The sequence below is a fragment of the Mustela nivalis genome (assembly GCF_964662115.1).
Source record: "Mustela nivalis genome assembly, chromosome: 2".
Classification (NCBI taxonomy): domain Eukaryota; kingdom Metazoa; phylum Chordata; class Mammalia; order Carnivora; family Mustelidae; genus Mustela; species Mustela nivalis.
The window spans coordinates 133,884,870-133,899,233 of NC_139021.1; the positions used below are offsets into that span (position 1 = coordinate 133,884,870).

A 14,364-nucleotide genomic window follows, 5' to 3' on the forward strand; every position below is an offset into this window, starting at 1 on the left:
GACTCGATCCCAGGACCCTGAGATCATGACCTGAGCCAAAGGTAGCGTCTTAACCCACTGAGCCACCCAGGCGCCCCATATATACCACATCTTCTTGATCCATTCATCTGTTGATGGACATCTAGATTCTTTACATAGTTTGGCTATTGTGGACATTGCTGCTATAAACATTCGGGTGCACGTGCCCCTTTGGATCACCACGTTTGTATCTTTGGGATAAATACCCAGTAGTGCAATTGCTGGGTCATAGGGAAGTTCTATTTTCAACATTTTGAGGAACCTCCATGCTGTTTTCCAGAGTGGTTGCACCAGCTTGCATTCCCACCAACAGTGTAGGAGGGTTCCCCTTTCTCCGCATCCTTGCCAGCATCTGTCATTTCCTGACTTGTTGATTTTAGCCATTCTGACTGGTGTGAGGTGATATCTCATTGTGGTTTTGATTTGTATTTCCCTGATGCCGAGTGATATGGAGCACTTTTTCATGTGTCTGTTGGCCATCTGGATGTCTTCTTTGCAGAAATGTCTGTTCATGTCCTCTGCCCATTTCTTGATTGGATTATTTGTTCTTTGGGTGTTGTGTATGCTAAGTTCTTTATAGATTTTGGACACTAGTCCTTTATCTGATATGTCGTTTGCAAATATCTTCTCCCATTCTGTCAGGTGTCTTTTGATTTTGTTAACTGTTTCCTTTGCTGTGCAAAAGCTTTTGATCTTGATGAAATCCCAGTAGTTCATTTTTGCCCTTGCTTCCTTTGCCTTTGGCAATGTTCCTAGGAAGATGTTGCTGCGGCTGAGGTCGAAGAGGTTGCTGCTTGTGTTCTCCTCAAGGATTTTGATGGATTCCTTTCTCACATTGAGGTCCTTCATCCATTTTGAGTCTATTTTTGTGTGTGCTGTAAGGAAATGGTCCAATTTCATTTTTCTGCATGTGGCTGTCCAATTTTCCCAACACCATTTATTGAAGAGGCTGTCTTTTTTCCATTGGACATTCTTTCCTGCTTTGACAAAGATTAGTTGACCATAGAGTTGAGGGTCTATTTCTGGGCTCTCTATTCTGTTCCAATGATCTATGTGTCTGTTTTTGTGCCAGTACCATGCTGTCTTGATGATGACAGCTTTGTAATAGAGCTTGAAGTCCGGAATTGTGATGCCACCAACTTTGGCTTTCTTTTTCAATATCCCTTTGGCTATTCGAGGTCTTTTCTGGTTCCATATAAATTTGAGAATTATTTGTTGCATTTCTTTGAAAAAGATGGATGGTACTTTGATAGGAATTGCATTAAATGTGTAGATTGGTTTAGGTAGCATAGACATTTTCACAATATTTATTCTTCCAATCCAGGAGCATGGAACATTTTTCCATTTCTTTGTGTCTTCCTCAATTTCTTTCATGAGTACTTTATAGTTTTCTGAGTATAGATTCTGTGCCTCTTTGGTTAGGTTTATTCCTAGATATCTCATGGTTTGGAGTATAATTGTAAATGGGATTGACTCCTTAATTTCTCTTTCTTCTGTCTTATTGTTGGTGTAGAGAAATGCAACTGATTTCTGTGCATTGATTTTATATCCTGACACTTTACTGAATTCCTGTACAAGTTCTAGCAGTTTTGGAATGGAGTCTTTTGGGTTTTCCACATATAGTATCATATCATCTGCGAAGAGTGATAATTTGACTTCTTCTTTGCTGATTTAGATGCCTTTAATTTCCTTTTGTTGTCTGATTGCTGAGGCTAGGACTTCTAGTACTATGTTGAATAGCAGTGGTGATAATGGACATCCCTGCCGTGTTCCTGACCTTAGAGGAAAAGCTTTCAGTTTTTCTCCATTGAGAATGATATTTGTGGTGGGTTTTTCATAGATGGCTTTGATGATATTGTGGTATGTGCCCTCTATCCTTACACTTTGAAGAGTTTTGATCAGGAAGGGATGCTGTACTTTGTCAAATGCTTTTTCAGCATCCATTGAGAGTATCATATGGTTCTTGTTCTTTCTTTTATTGATGTGTTGTATCACATTAATTGATGTGCGGATGTTGAACCAACCTTGCAGCCCTGGAATAAATCCCACTTGGTCGTGGTGAATAATCCTTTTAATGTACTGTTGAATCCTATTGGCTAGTATTTTGGTGAGAATTTTCGCATCTGTGTTCATCAAGGATATTGGTCTATAGCTCTATTTTTTTATGGGATCCTTGTCTAGTTTTGGGATCAAGGTGATGCTGGCCTCATAAAATGGGTTTGGAAGTTTTCCTTCCATTTATATTTTTTGGAACAGTTTCAGGAGAATAGGAATTAGTTCTTCTTTAAATGTTTGGTAGAATTCCCCAGGGAAGCCGTCTGGCCCTGGGCTTTTGTTTGTTTGGAGATTTTTAATGACTGTTTCAATCTCCTTACTGGTTATGGGTCTGTTCAGGCTTTCTATTTCTTCTTGGATCAGTTCTGGTAGTTTATATGGTTCTAGGAATGCATCCATTTCTTCCAGATTGTCAAATTTGTTGGCATAGAGTTGCTCATAGTATGTTCTTATAATAGTTTGTATTTCTTTGGTGTTAGTTGTGATCTCTCCTCTTTCATTCATGATTTTATTTATTTGGGTCCTTTCTCTTTTCTTTTTGATAAGTCTGGCCAAGGGGTTATCAATTTTATTAATTCTTTCAAAGAACCAGCTCCTAGTTTCGTTGATTTGTTCTATTGTTTTTTTTGGTTTCTATTTCATTGATTTCTGCTCTGATCTTTATGATTTCTCTTCTCCTGCTGGGCTTAGGGTTTCTTTCTTGTTCTTTCTCCAGCTCCTTTAGGCGTACGGTTAGGTTGTGTACCTGAGACCTTTCTTGTTTCTTGAGAAAGGCTTATACCGCTATATATTTTCCTCTCAGGACTGCCTTTGTTGTGTCCCACAGATTTTGAACCATTGTATTTTCATTATCATTTGTTTCCATGATTTTGTTCAACTCTTCTTTAATTTCCCGGTTGACCCATTCATTCTTTAGAAGGATGCTGTGTAGTCTCCATGTATTTCGGTTCTTTCCAAACTTCCTCTTGTGGTTGAGTTCTAGCTTCAGAGCATTGTGGTCTGAAAATATGCAGGGAATGATCCCAATCTTTTGATTCCAGTTGAGTCCTGATTTAGGACCGAGGATGTGATCTATTCTGGAGAGTGTTCCATGTGCACTAGAGAAGAATGTGTATTCTGTTGCTTTGGGATGAAATGTTCTGAATATATCTGTGATGTCCATCTGGTCCAGTGTGTCGTTTAAGGCCTTTATTTCCTTGCTGATCTTTTGCTTGGATGATCTGTCCATTTCAGTGAGGGGAGTGTTAAAGTCCCCTACTATTATTGTATTATTGTTTATGTGTTTCTTTGATTTTGTTATTAATTGGTTTATATAGTTGGCTGCTCCCATTTTGGGGGCATAGATATTTAAAATTGTTAGATCTTCTTGTTGGACAGACCCTTTGAGTATGATATAGTGTCCTTCCCCATCTCTTATTATAGTCTTTGGCTTAAAATCTAATTGATCTGATATAAGGATTGCCACTCCTGCTTTCTTCTGATGTCCATTAGCATGGTAAATTTTTTTCCACCCCCTCACTTTAAATCTGGAGGTGTCTTCAGGCTTAAAATGAGTTTCTTGGAGGCAACATATAGATGGGTTTTGTTTTTTTATCCATTCTGATACCCTGTGTCTTTTGATTGGGGCATTTAGCCCATTAACATTCAGGGTAACTATTGAGAGATATGAATTTAGTGTCACTGTATTGCCTGTAAGGTGACTGTTACATTATATTGTCTCTGTTCCTTTCTGATCTACCACTTGTAGGCTCTCTCTTTGCTTAGAGGACCCCTTTAAATATTTCCTGTAGAGCTGGTTTGGTGTTTGCAAATTCTTTCAGTTTTTGTTTGTCCTGGAAGCTTTTAATCTCTCCTTCAATTTTCAATGATAGCCTAGCTGGATACAGTATTCTTGGCTGCATGTTTTTCTTGTTTAGTGCTCTGAAAATATCATGCCAGCTCTTTCTGGCCTGCCAGGTCTCTGTGGATAAGTCAGCTGCCAATCTAATATCTTTACCATTGTATGTTACAGACTTCTTTTCCCGGGCTGCTTTCAGGATTTTCTCTTTGTCACTAAGACTTGTAAATTTTACTATTAGGTGACGAGGTGTGGACCTATTGGTGGACCTATTGATTTTGAGGGGCATTCTCTGAACCTCCTGAATTCTGATGCTCGTTCCCTTTGCCATATTGGGGAAATTCTCCCCAATAATTCTCTCCAGTATACCTTCTGCTCCCCTCTCTCTTTCTTCTTCTTCTGGAATCCCAATTATTCTAATGTTGTTTCGTCTTATGGTGTCACTTATCTCTCGAATTCTCCCCTTGTGGTCCAGTAGCTGTTTGTCCCTCTTTTGCTCAGCTTCTTTATTCTCTGTCATTTAGTCTTCTATATCGCTAATTCTTTCTTCTGCCTCATTTATCCTAGCAGTGAGAGCCTCCATTTTTGATTGCTCCTCATTAATAGCTTTTTAAATTTCAACTTGGTTAGATTTTAGTTCTTTTATTTCTCCAGAAAGGGCTTTTATATCTCTCAAGAGGGTTTCTAATATCTTCCATGCCTTTTTCGAGCCCGGCTAAAACCTTGAGAATTGTCATTCTGAACCCTAGATCTGACATATTACCAACGTCTGTATAGATTAGGTCCCTAGCCTTCGGTGCTGCCTCTTGTTCTTTTTTTTGTGGTGAATTTTTCCGCCTTGTCATTTTGTCCAAATAAGAGTATATGAAGGAGCAAGTAAAATACTAAAAGGGTGGCAGCAACCCCAGGAAAATATGCTTTAACCAAATCAGAAGAGATCCCAAATCGTGAGGGGGGAGAAAGGGGATAAAAAGAGGTTCAAAAAGAAAGAAAAAAAAAAAAGAAAAAAAATGGAAAGAATTAAAAAAAAGAAAATGAATAAAGAAAAGTATAAAAAAGAAAAAATATATATATTAAACTAGTTAAAAAAGTAAAGGGTAAAAGTTTAAAAAAAATTTTAGCAGAAGAAGAGAAAAAAAATGAAAAAGAAAAAAATTAAATTAACTGCAAGACTGAAAAATCACAGGGAGAAAGCCATGAGTTCCGTGCTTTGCTTTCTCCTCTGGAATTCTGCTGCTCTCCTTGGTATTGAAACTGCACTCCTTGATAGGTGAACTTGGTCTTGGCTGGATTTCTTGTTGACCTTCTGGGGGAGGGGCCTGGTGTGGTGCTTCTCAAGTGTCTTTGCCCCAGGCAGAATTGCACTGCCCTTACCAGGGGCCGGACTGAGTAATCCGCTCAGCTTTGCTTTTAGGAGCTTTTGTTCCCTGAGCACTTTCCATAGAGTTCCGGAGGACGGGAATACAAATGGCGGCCTCCTGGTCTCCAGCCCGGAGGAACCGAGAGCCCCGGGCCCCACTTCTCAGTGCGCCCTCAGAGAACAGCGCCCAGTAACTCCCATCTGCCTGACCTCCGGCTGCACTCCAAGCTCACCGAGCCTGCGACCGGTGCAAGGTAACCCCCAGCTGTGAGCTTACTGTTGGCTCTGTCTCTGTAGCCGGCTTTCCTGTTCCAGTACCCGCAAACTCTGCGACACTCAGACACCCCCAATCCTTCTGTCACCCTGCGGGACCTGAGGCCATGCTGACTCCGCGTGGGCTTCACCCCGGTTTAGCCTCTGGAGCGAGTGGAACAGACTTTTAAAAGTCCTGATTTTGTGCTCTGTTGCTCTGCCGCTTGCCAGGAGCCGGCCCCTCCCCCCGGGGTCTATCTTCCCATCGCTTTGGATTCACTTCTCCACCAGTCCTACCTTTCAGAAAGTGGTTGTTTTTCTGTTTCTAGAATTGCTGTTCTTCTTCTCTTCAATCTGCCGATGGATTTGCAGGTGTTTGCAATCTTTAGATAAGCTATCTAGCTGATCTCCTGCTAGCTGAAGTAGTCTCAGCCGGCTACTTCTCCGCCATCTTGAAAGTGACTCTGATAAGAAAGGATCTGCTTTGGCCATGTTGTAATTTGTTTTCTGTATGTCTTACATATTTTTTGTCCCTTGAATCCTCCGATCTTGCCCTTTTGTGTCTAATTTTTTCTAGTGTACCATTCCTATTTTCTCCTCATTTTCCTTTTCTGTATATTTCAAAGTTATTTTCTTAGTGGTTAACTTGGGGATTATAACATCTTAAATTGAAAACAATGTAGTTTGCTTCAATAGTAACATACTTATTATAACTGTTATTTTATGAATTTGTGTTTTAAATCATAAATGAAGCCAAAGGGAGTTACAAACAAAAAATAAAGCATACTGGCTTTTATATTTCCTTGCATAGTTACCTTTACTGGTCTTTATTATTATTATTTTTTTAAAGATTTTATTTATTTATTTGATAGAGAGAGAGAGAGATCACAAGTAGGCAGAGAGGCAGGCAGAAAGAAAGAGGGAAGCAGGCTCCCTGTTGAGCAGAGAGCCCGACGCGGGTTCGATCCCATCATGACCTGAGCCAAAGGCAGAGGCTTTAACCCACTGAGCCATCCAGGCGCCACATGGTCTTTATTGTTTTTTAATTTCTTTGTATGGCATCAAGTTACTGTCTAGCATCCTTTCATTTCAGCCTAAAGAACTCTACTTAGCATTTCTTGTATAGAAGAACCACAAACACGAAACTTTCTCCACTTTTGATTATCTGGAAATGTCTTAATTTCTCTTTCTTAGACTCCCATTAAACATTGGTTGGTATACTTGATGGTGCCTCTCATATATTTTAGCTTATGTTCATTTTTATTCACTCTTTTTGAATTCTGCTCCTCTGACTAGACAGTACCAATCAATCTAAATTCTGTGATTAATCTATCTCCCTGCTCAAAACCTACTGTTGAACAGTTCCAGTGAATTCTTCTATTTCAGCTATTGTACCTTTCAAGCTCAAGAATTCTTATTTGGTTCCTTTTTTGTAATTTCTATTCCTTAATGGGTATTCTCTATTAAACACATTGTTTACCTTGTTTCCTACAGTTCTCTGTCAACGGTTTCATCTAGTTCTTTGAGCATATTCAAGGCAGTTGATTTTAAGTCTTTGATTAGTAAATGCAATGCTTGGGCTTCCTCAGGGATAGTTTCTGTTAATTTCTTTTTCTTTCTGTTGATGGGTCATTTATTCCTGATTATTGGTATGTCATATAATTTATTAGAACTGGATATTTGAATATTACAATGTGGTCATTAAAACCAATTCTCTCTATTTCCACTGTTTGATTTATGTATCTTGTTAAGGACTACAGTCATCAATGTTCAGTAATTTTTTTCCAAAATATTTTTGCAAAGATTGTGTTCTCTGTCATGTGCCACTACTGAAATTTCTATTCTATTATCCACACAGTCAGCAAGTGACATGACAGAGACCTCTTCAAATATTGGAGACGAAAAGAATGAAAACGAAACAAAACAAAACAAAACAAAAAAACACCCCAATATCTCCTAACATTTGCAGACTGGCTCTAAGCTGGGAACCTCCTTTGATTTTTAGCTCCTCCTACGACTCTGCTTTAATTTTCACTACCTCCTCACATGGAACACAAAGGTCAACAAGGGGTACAAGCCCACTCATGTCTTTTCCAAACATCTCTGGCCCTGGGCATACTCTGGATTTCCAGGTAGGTGTGTGCAGTGGCCCTTCAAAGCTCCTATTCCTTGAAATGTCTTCCTTCTCAGTCTCCTCCCTTCCAGGCTTTTTGGTCTGTGTGGAGGTTACCCCATCTGTGCTCCCTTGGCCCAGTGGCAACATGTATATGTCTTTAAATTTTTCTAGTAGATAACACCTGGGTACAATCTCCTCAACCCAGTACTCTGGTTGAGGATAGGCTCATTGACTGTTGACTCCTCCTCTGTACTCCTAAACATTGGAATAGTGCCTGATATTCAGTCCCTACACAATGAGTATAATTACTGCATGTAACTACAATGGCTAGGCAATACAAAGAAAGAAACAAAACAGAATATAACAAAACTAATATCATAATCTCAATTTGCACTTTAGCACTTACGTTCTGGTTGTTTTTCATTTGGCGTTATGGATCGCACAAAATCTTGTGGAGTCATGAACACTTCAGATTCACCAGGTTCATTGATTACTTTCAAGGTGGCAAAATATCGGAAGATTTTGTCTGGTGTAGAATATGCTCTAATTCTATTCTCATATTCCATCACCTAAAATTAGAAATACAGAGTATTACTATATTAAGCAATTCTCATTTTCATTTATTTTCTATCTTATTTCTGGAAATATACTATTATATTTTCTTTCCATAACTGAATTTTTTTATATTAGATATAAACTTGAATTTCAAAAACTTATGAACCTTTCCCCTCCAATATACTATTCATACTTCAGTTGAGGCAATGCTTGTGTAACTTTTGTTCAGAGTTTTCTGCAAATAATTTCCTAATTTCTTAAATCACTTAAAAAAAACAAAAATGAGAAGTGTTATACAAGAACAGGGTAGCCTATAGATTCTTAAATACCAAATTTTTAAAAAGGGACTGATTTTACAGTTTTTACTTTGATGCAATTTCTTAAATCCCAAAACAAAGCAGAATCGAAAATTCATAGGTTTAAATAGGTAATAGTCTTTCAAACACAAAATATATTAAGTAATAATATTAAAAAATAAAATTACATATCATGCAAACGGTTAACAAGTCTGAAGCAAGAAGACTTTTACTTTTGACTATTAGATTAATATTTTACAAACACTATATTTAGGAAAAAGCAGAGCTGGGAAGAACACAATACTTGAATAGTACTTGAATAGTAACAAAATAGAATATGGTACACATTTTACTAAAAGAGTATATTAATATGCCCATTTTTTAAGCTGGCATCCAAGTTGTGATTCTGTGCATGGAACATACAAAACACTATACCTTCTATATAATATTCTTTTCCAAATATAAGAATGAGAGACATCTTTTTTACCAGAACACTGACTACATAGTATTCTGGTGCAAAGATTTCTCTCGTACCTGAATTCTAGATATTGAGGTGGCAAAAATAAATAATATCTTATAAATAACTGGTGGGAAATGTGTCAAAGCAAAACGATCTAAATATCTGATAGTTCAATGTCTAAAAGTCATTTGCTAATATTATGAAAAAATGTTTTTAATTTGCCATATTAGTTGTACTAACACCATAACTGCCAATCCTGGCTAATTGGTCATTTTGAGGTCACTGACAACAGCAATTGTGGTGGTCTTAATCCCACTACCAGATGTACATTCAGTAACAATGAAAGGACTGCTAATTTGTAACTATACATGACAGGAAATCTTTCAGTGCTAATTTGCATTAAAATCTGAGTGCTGACTTCAGAGATTTTATCAAAATATTTGGTATGTGGCAAATACACTAAGGAGCTTTTCAACCCTTTAGCAGCTTTAAAACTCAGCTACAAGTCTTAACTCAAAGGCATTTTTTTTTTAAAGATTTTATTTATTTATTTGACAGAGAGAAATCACAAGTAGTTGGAGAGGCAGGCAGAGAGAGAGAGAGGAGGAAGCAGGCTCCCTGCTGAGCAGAGAGCCCCATGCGGGACTCGATCCCAGGACCCTGAGATCATGACCTGAGCCGAAGGCAGCGGCTTAACCCACTGAGCCACCCAGGCGCCCAAAGGCATTTTTTATTATATTACAACTACCTGCTGGATAATACTGGCTACAGAAGAAAAAAATTTTATTCTTGTTCTTTTGAACAATAGCAATAAAAACATTCAGTTTACTATGTTTAGGATATAAGCTATAGCTACTGCAAAAGATGTTTTTCTGAACTAAAAAGTTAAATCAATCCTATGCAAGATAAAGATAGAAAGACAACACGTTAAAAGTCAGTAATTTTCAGACTCCTCAGATTCCTGGGTTGTTAAAAGTCCCTAAATTATGTTGCTGAATATTATTAGTTTTAGTTTAAAACAACAGGCCAAAGAATATAATAGACTTTTTGCATTCCCCAATATTAAAGTTTAATATAGACACACTGTGCAGTACATATTTTACTTTTTTTCACTTAATAATGTATATTGGAGACTGCACCATATTAAATTATATAAGGCTGCCTCCTTTTAGTGGTTATATTCTTTTCTTTTTTTTTTTTTTTAATGATTTTATTTATTTATTTGACAAGAGAGCGACAAAGCAAGAGAGGGAACACAAGCAGGGGGAGTTGGAGAGGGAGAAGCAGGCTTCCCTCTGAGCAGGGAGCCCGGTTTGAGGCTCAATCCCAGGACCCTGGGCTCATGACCTGAGCCAAAGGCAGACACTTATTGACTAAGCCATCGAGGCGCCCCTGAGTGGTTATATTCAAAGGAATGCTAGCAAACTATAAAGGGTTTAGAATACAGGATCTAAGGTAACAAAGGCTCAGAAGCCAAGATATACAGCAAACTGTAGGACTGAAATGGTTAGCTTGGGGAAAAGATTTACTAAGAGAATTATAATAGTTGCATTCAATCATTTACTTAAAACATTCTTGAACTTCATGATGTCAAGTCAGTTCTCTTCAATAAAACTGCTGGTCCTGAAACCAGTTCTATGGTTCAATTTTGGTATAATGCCTAAAGAAAATCAAGGCTATAATATCTTGGGGCCAAGTGAACGCAAGTGACAGTGAATCCCTGTGGGCCCTGATAATAGAAATCTTGCACAGGCTTTGAATGAATGCTAACTGTAGCCAGACCCTGGAAAAGGCAGCAGGCAGAAAGATTTCGTAAATAAATTAGTGTCTGGCAGACTTTCTCTCTAGATGTGATTAATAAAACCTAGTTTGTACCCCAACAGCTGTCCTTTATGTTAGGAACTCCCTCTCTTTTTCACCTAGTGAATTACGGGCCATCCATAATAACAATCTATCATAAGATGACTTCTTGAAGTTCTGTGAAATTCCAGGCCCAATGATACCAGTCTCGTTAAATAAAAAGCCAATTTTGGGGGCAGCAAAATTAAGGAAACTCCCTAATTAGAGGAAAAAAAAGAAAAAAGAATGAAAAAGAATGAAGATAGCTTAAGGGACTTACAGGATCAAATGGACCAAAATGTACATCACTGTGGTCCCAGAAGGAGAAAGAATGAGGGAGAACACTTATTCACAGAATTGATGACTGAAAACATTCCTAATCTGGGGAAAGAAACAGACATGCAGATGCAGGAAGCTCTAAGAGTTCTAAACAAAATGAATTCAAAGCAGCACATATTGAGACACTTCAGAGTTTTGCAGGAAAACAAAAAGCTGAAGGAATTCATCAACTCTAGATCAATCTTACAAGAAATTTTAAAGGTAATTCCTGAGCCTGAAGAGCCAGGCTGACTCAGTCAGTACGGCATGTGGCTCTTGATCTTGGGGTCCTAAGTATGAATCACATATTGAATGTAAAGATTACTTAGATTACTTAAATAAATGAACTTACTTTAAAAAAAAAAAAAAAAGAAAGAAAAGAAAAAAAAAGAAGGTAATTCCTGAACCTAAAATCAAAAGACACCAGTATCAGGAAAATAAAAATGTAAAACTCACTGGTGAAGGTAAATGTATAGTTAACTTTAGAATGCTCTAATTTGGGGGGACACCTGTGTGGCTCAGTCAGTTAAGTGTCTGCTCTCAGCACAGGTCATGATGCCGGGATTCTGGGATCGAGTCCAGCATTGGGCTCCTTGAGCCTGCTTCTCCCCCAGCCTACCACTCCACTTGTTAGTGCCCTCTCTCTCTGACAAATAAATAAATAAATGTTAAAGGAAAAAAAGAATGCTCTAATTTTGTAATGGTGGTGGATAAATCACTTCTAACTCTAACATGAAGATTTTTAAAAAGTATTAAAAAATTACAATGATCTGTAACTGAATAAACAATGTAAAAACATACAAACTGTGATATTAAAAACATAAAACACTGGGGGCAAACAAATGTAGAGCTTTTGTATACATTAGAAGTTGAACTGTTAGTAGCCTAAAATACACTGTTTAACAGTGTTATGTAAGCCCCATGGTAATTACAAAGCAGAAACCTATACCAAATACACAAAAGGTAAAAAGAAAAAAAAAAAAAAACAACCTAAGCACACTGCTATAGAAAATGATCAAATCACAAAGAAAGAGAACAAGGAAAGGATAACACTCAGAAAACAAAATGGCAATAATAAACCCATATCTGTCAATAACAACTTTAAGTGTAATGTAATCAAAGAAACAAAATGGCAAAAAAATCCCCCCCCAAAATACAAAAAAAAAAAAAAAAAAAACCCACAAAAAAACAAAAACAACTTTATTGTTCATTTCAGATTTGGGGACACACACAAACTGAAGCAAAGTTGATGGGAAAAGATATTCTATGAAAATGGGAGCCAGAAAAAGCAGGAATAGTTATACTACCAAACAAAATACAGTTTAAGCCAAAAACCGTAACGAGACAAAGAAGAGAATAATATAATGATACAAGACCAATTCATTTCTAAGTAGTTATGCACCTAAATATATAAAGCAAATGTGAACAGAACTGAAGGGGAAAATACACAGCAATACAATAAGAGTAGGGGATTTGAACATCCCACTATGAACAATGGACAGACCACCCAGACAGAAAATAAATGAGGAAACACTGGACTTAAAGAAAATGAATTTTAAAAGACATTTACAGAATATTCCATTCAATTGCAGCAGGATACATATTATTCTCAAGCACACATGGAACGTTCTCCAGGAGAGATCACATTAGGCCACAAGTCATAATAAATTTAAGAAGACTAAAATCATATTGAGCATATTTTCTGACCATAATGCTAAGCAACTCACAATTACAAGAAGAATACTGCGAAATTAAAAAATGCATGGGGATTAAACAACATGCTCCTGAAAAACCAATGGGTCAACAAAGAAAAATTTTAAAACATCTTGAAACAAAAAAAAAAAAAAAATGGAAACATACCAAATCTTACAGAATATAGCAAAAACCATTTCTAAGAGAGAAATTCATACCAATAAACATCTATATTTTAAAAAATAAAAATCTCGGGGCACCTGAGTGGCTCAGTCAGTTAAAGGTCTGCCTTCAGCTCAGGTGATGATCCTGGAGTCCTGGGATCGAGCCCCGCATCAGGCTGCCTACTTGGCAGGGAGTCTGCTTCACCTTCTGCCCGCTGCTCCCCCTGCTTACGCTCTCTCTCGCTCTCACTCTCTTTCTATCTCAAATATATAAATAAAAATCTTTAAAAAAAAAAAAAAGATCTCAAATACTTCAAGGAACTAGAAAAAGAACAAACTAAGCCCCCAGCAAAAGGCAGGAGATAACAAAGATGAGAGTTTAAGAAAAGGAAACAGGGAATAAAAAGACAATAGAAAAGATTGGTGATAATAAGAGCTAGTTCTTTAAAAGATAAAACAGATGTTTAACTAGACTCATCAACAAAGAAAGAAAAGGGATATTAACCCCATATTCAATATATGGTTTGCAAATACTTTTTTGTAGGTTGTCTTTTCATTTTGTTGAGGGATGCCTTTGCCGTGCGGAAGCTTGTCAGTTTGAAATGGTTCCATTTGTTGATTTTTTCTTGCTGTGTTTTTGGTGTCATGACCAAAAAATTTATTGCAAGACGAAAGATAAGGAGCTCTTCCTCTATATTCCTTTCTTTGAGTTTCCTTCTAAGGAAACGTCTACAAGTTTTATTGTTTTAGGTCTTATGTTAAAGTATTTAATACTTTTGAGTTAAATCTGGCAAATGATTTAAATAAGGGTTCAATTTCATTTTCTGTATGTGGTTATGAAGCTTTCCAATACCATTTATTGAAAAGACTATCCTTTGCCTCTACAGTATTCCTGGCTCCCTTGTCAAATGCTGACTGACTGTACCAGTGGGGGGGTTTATTTCTGGGATCTCCATTTTGTGCTGGTCTATATGTTCTATTTTAATGACAGAATACACTGTTTTAATATAACTATATAATTTGATATCAGGAAGTGGAATTCTTCGAGCTTAGCTCTTCTTTCTCCAGTTCTTTTGTAGTTCTATACAAATTTTAGCACTTCTTTTTCTGTGAAAAATTTTCATGTGAAAAATGTGAATGGAATTTTTATACATATTGCAAGGAAAGTACAGATAGCTTTGGGTAGCAAAAACATTTAAATGATATTTATTGTTCTGATCCACGAACACAGGATATCTTTTCATTTGTGTGTCTTCTTATGTATCTTTCATCAAAGACAAAGTTTTCATTGTACAGATCTTTCATTACCTTGGTTAAATTTATTCCTACGTATTTTCTTGTTCTTGATGCTATTCTGAGTGGAATAATTATCTTTATTTCCTTTTCAGGTAATTCATTGCTG

The 14,364-nt window shown here is 37.1% G+C and overlaps 1 protein-coding gene across 3 annotated transcripts in view; it reads right to left on the reverse strand.

The window, feature by feature from the left end:
• Nucleotides 1-14,364, reverse strand: part of MICU1 (mitochondrial calcium uptake 1) — a 242,801-nt gene that overhangs the window by 156,213 nt on the left and 72,224 nt on the right. For all 3 annotated transcript variants that reach the window (XM_082715893.1, XM_082715895.1, XM_082715894.1), the window contains one exon: nt 8,045-8,207. In XM_082715893.1, coding sequence (XP_082572019.1) covers nt 8,045-8,207 — 163 coding nt within the window. The remainder of the gene's footprint in view (nt 1-8,044; nt 8,208-14,364) is intronic.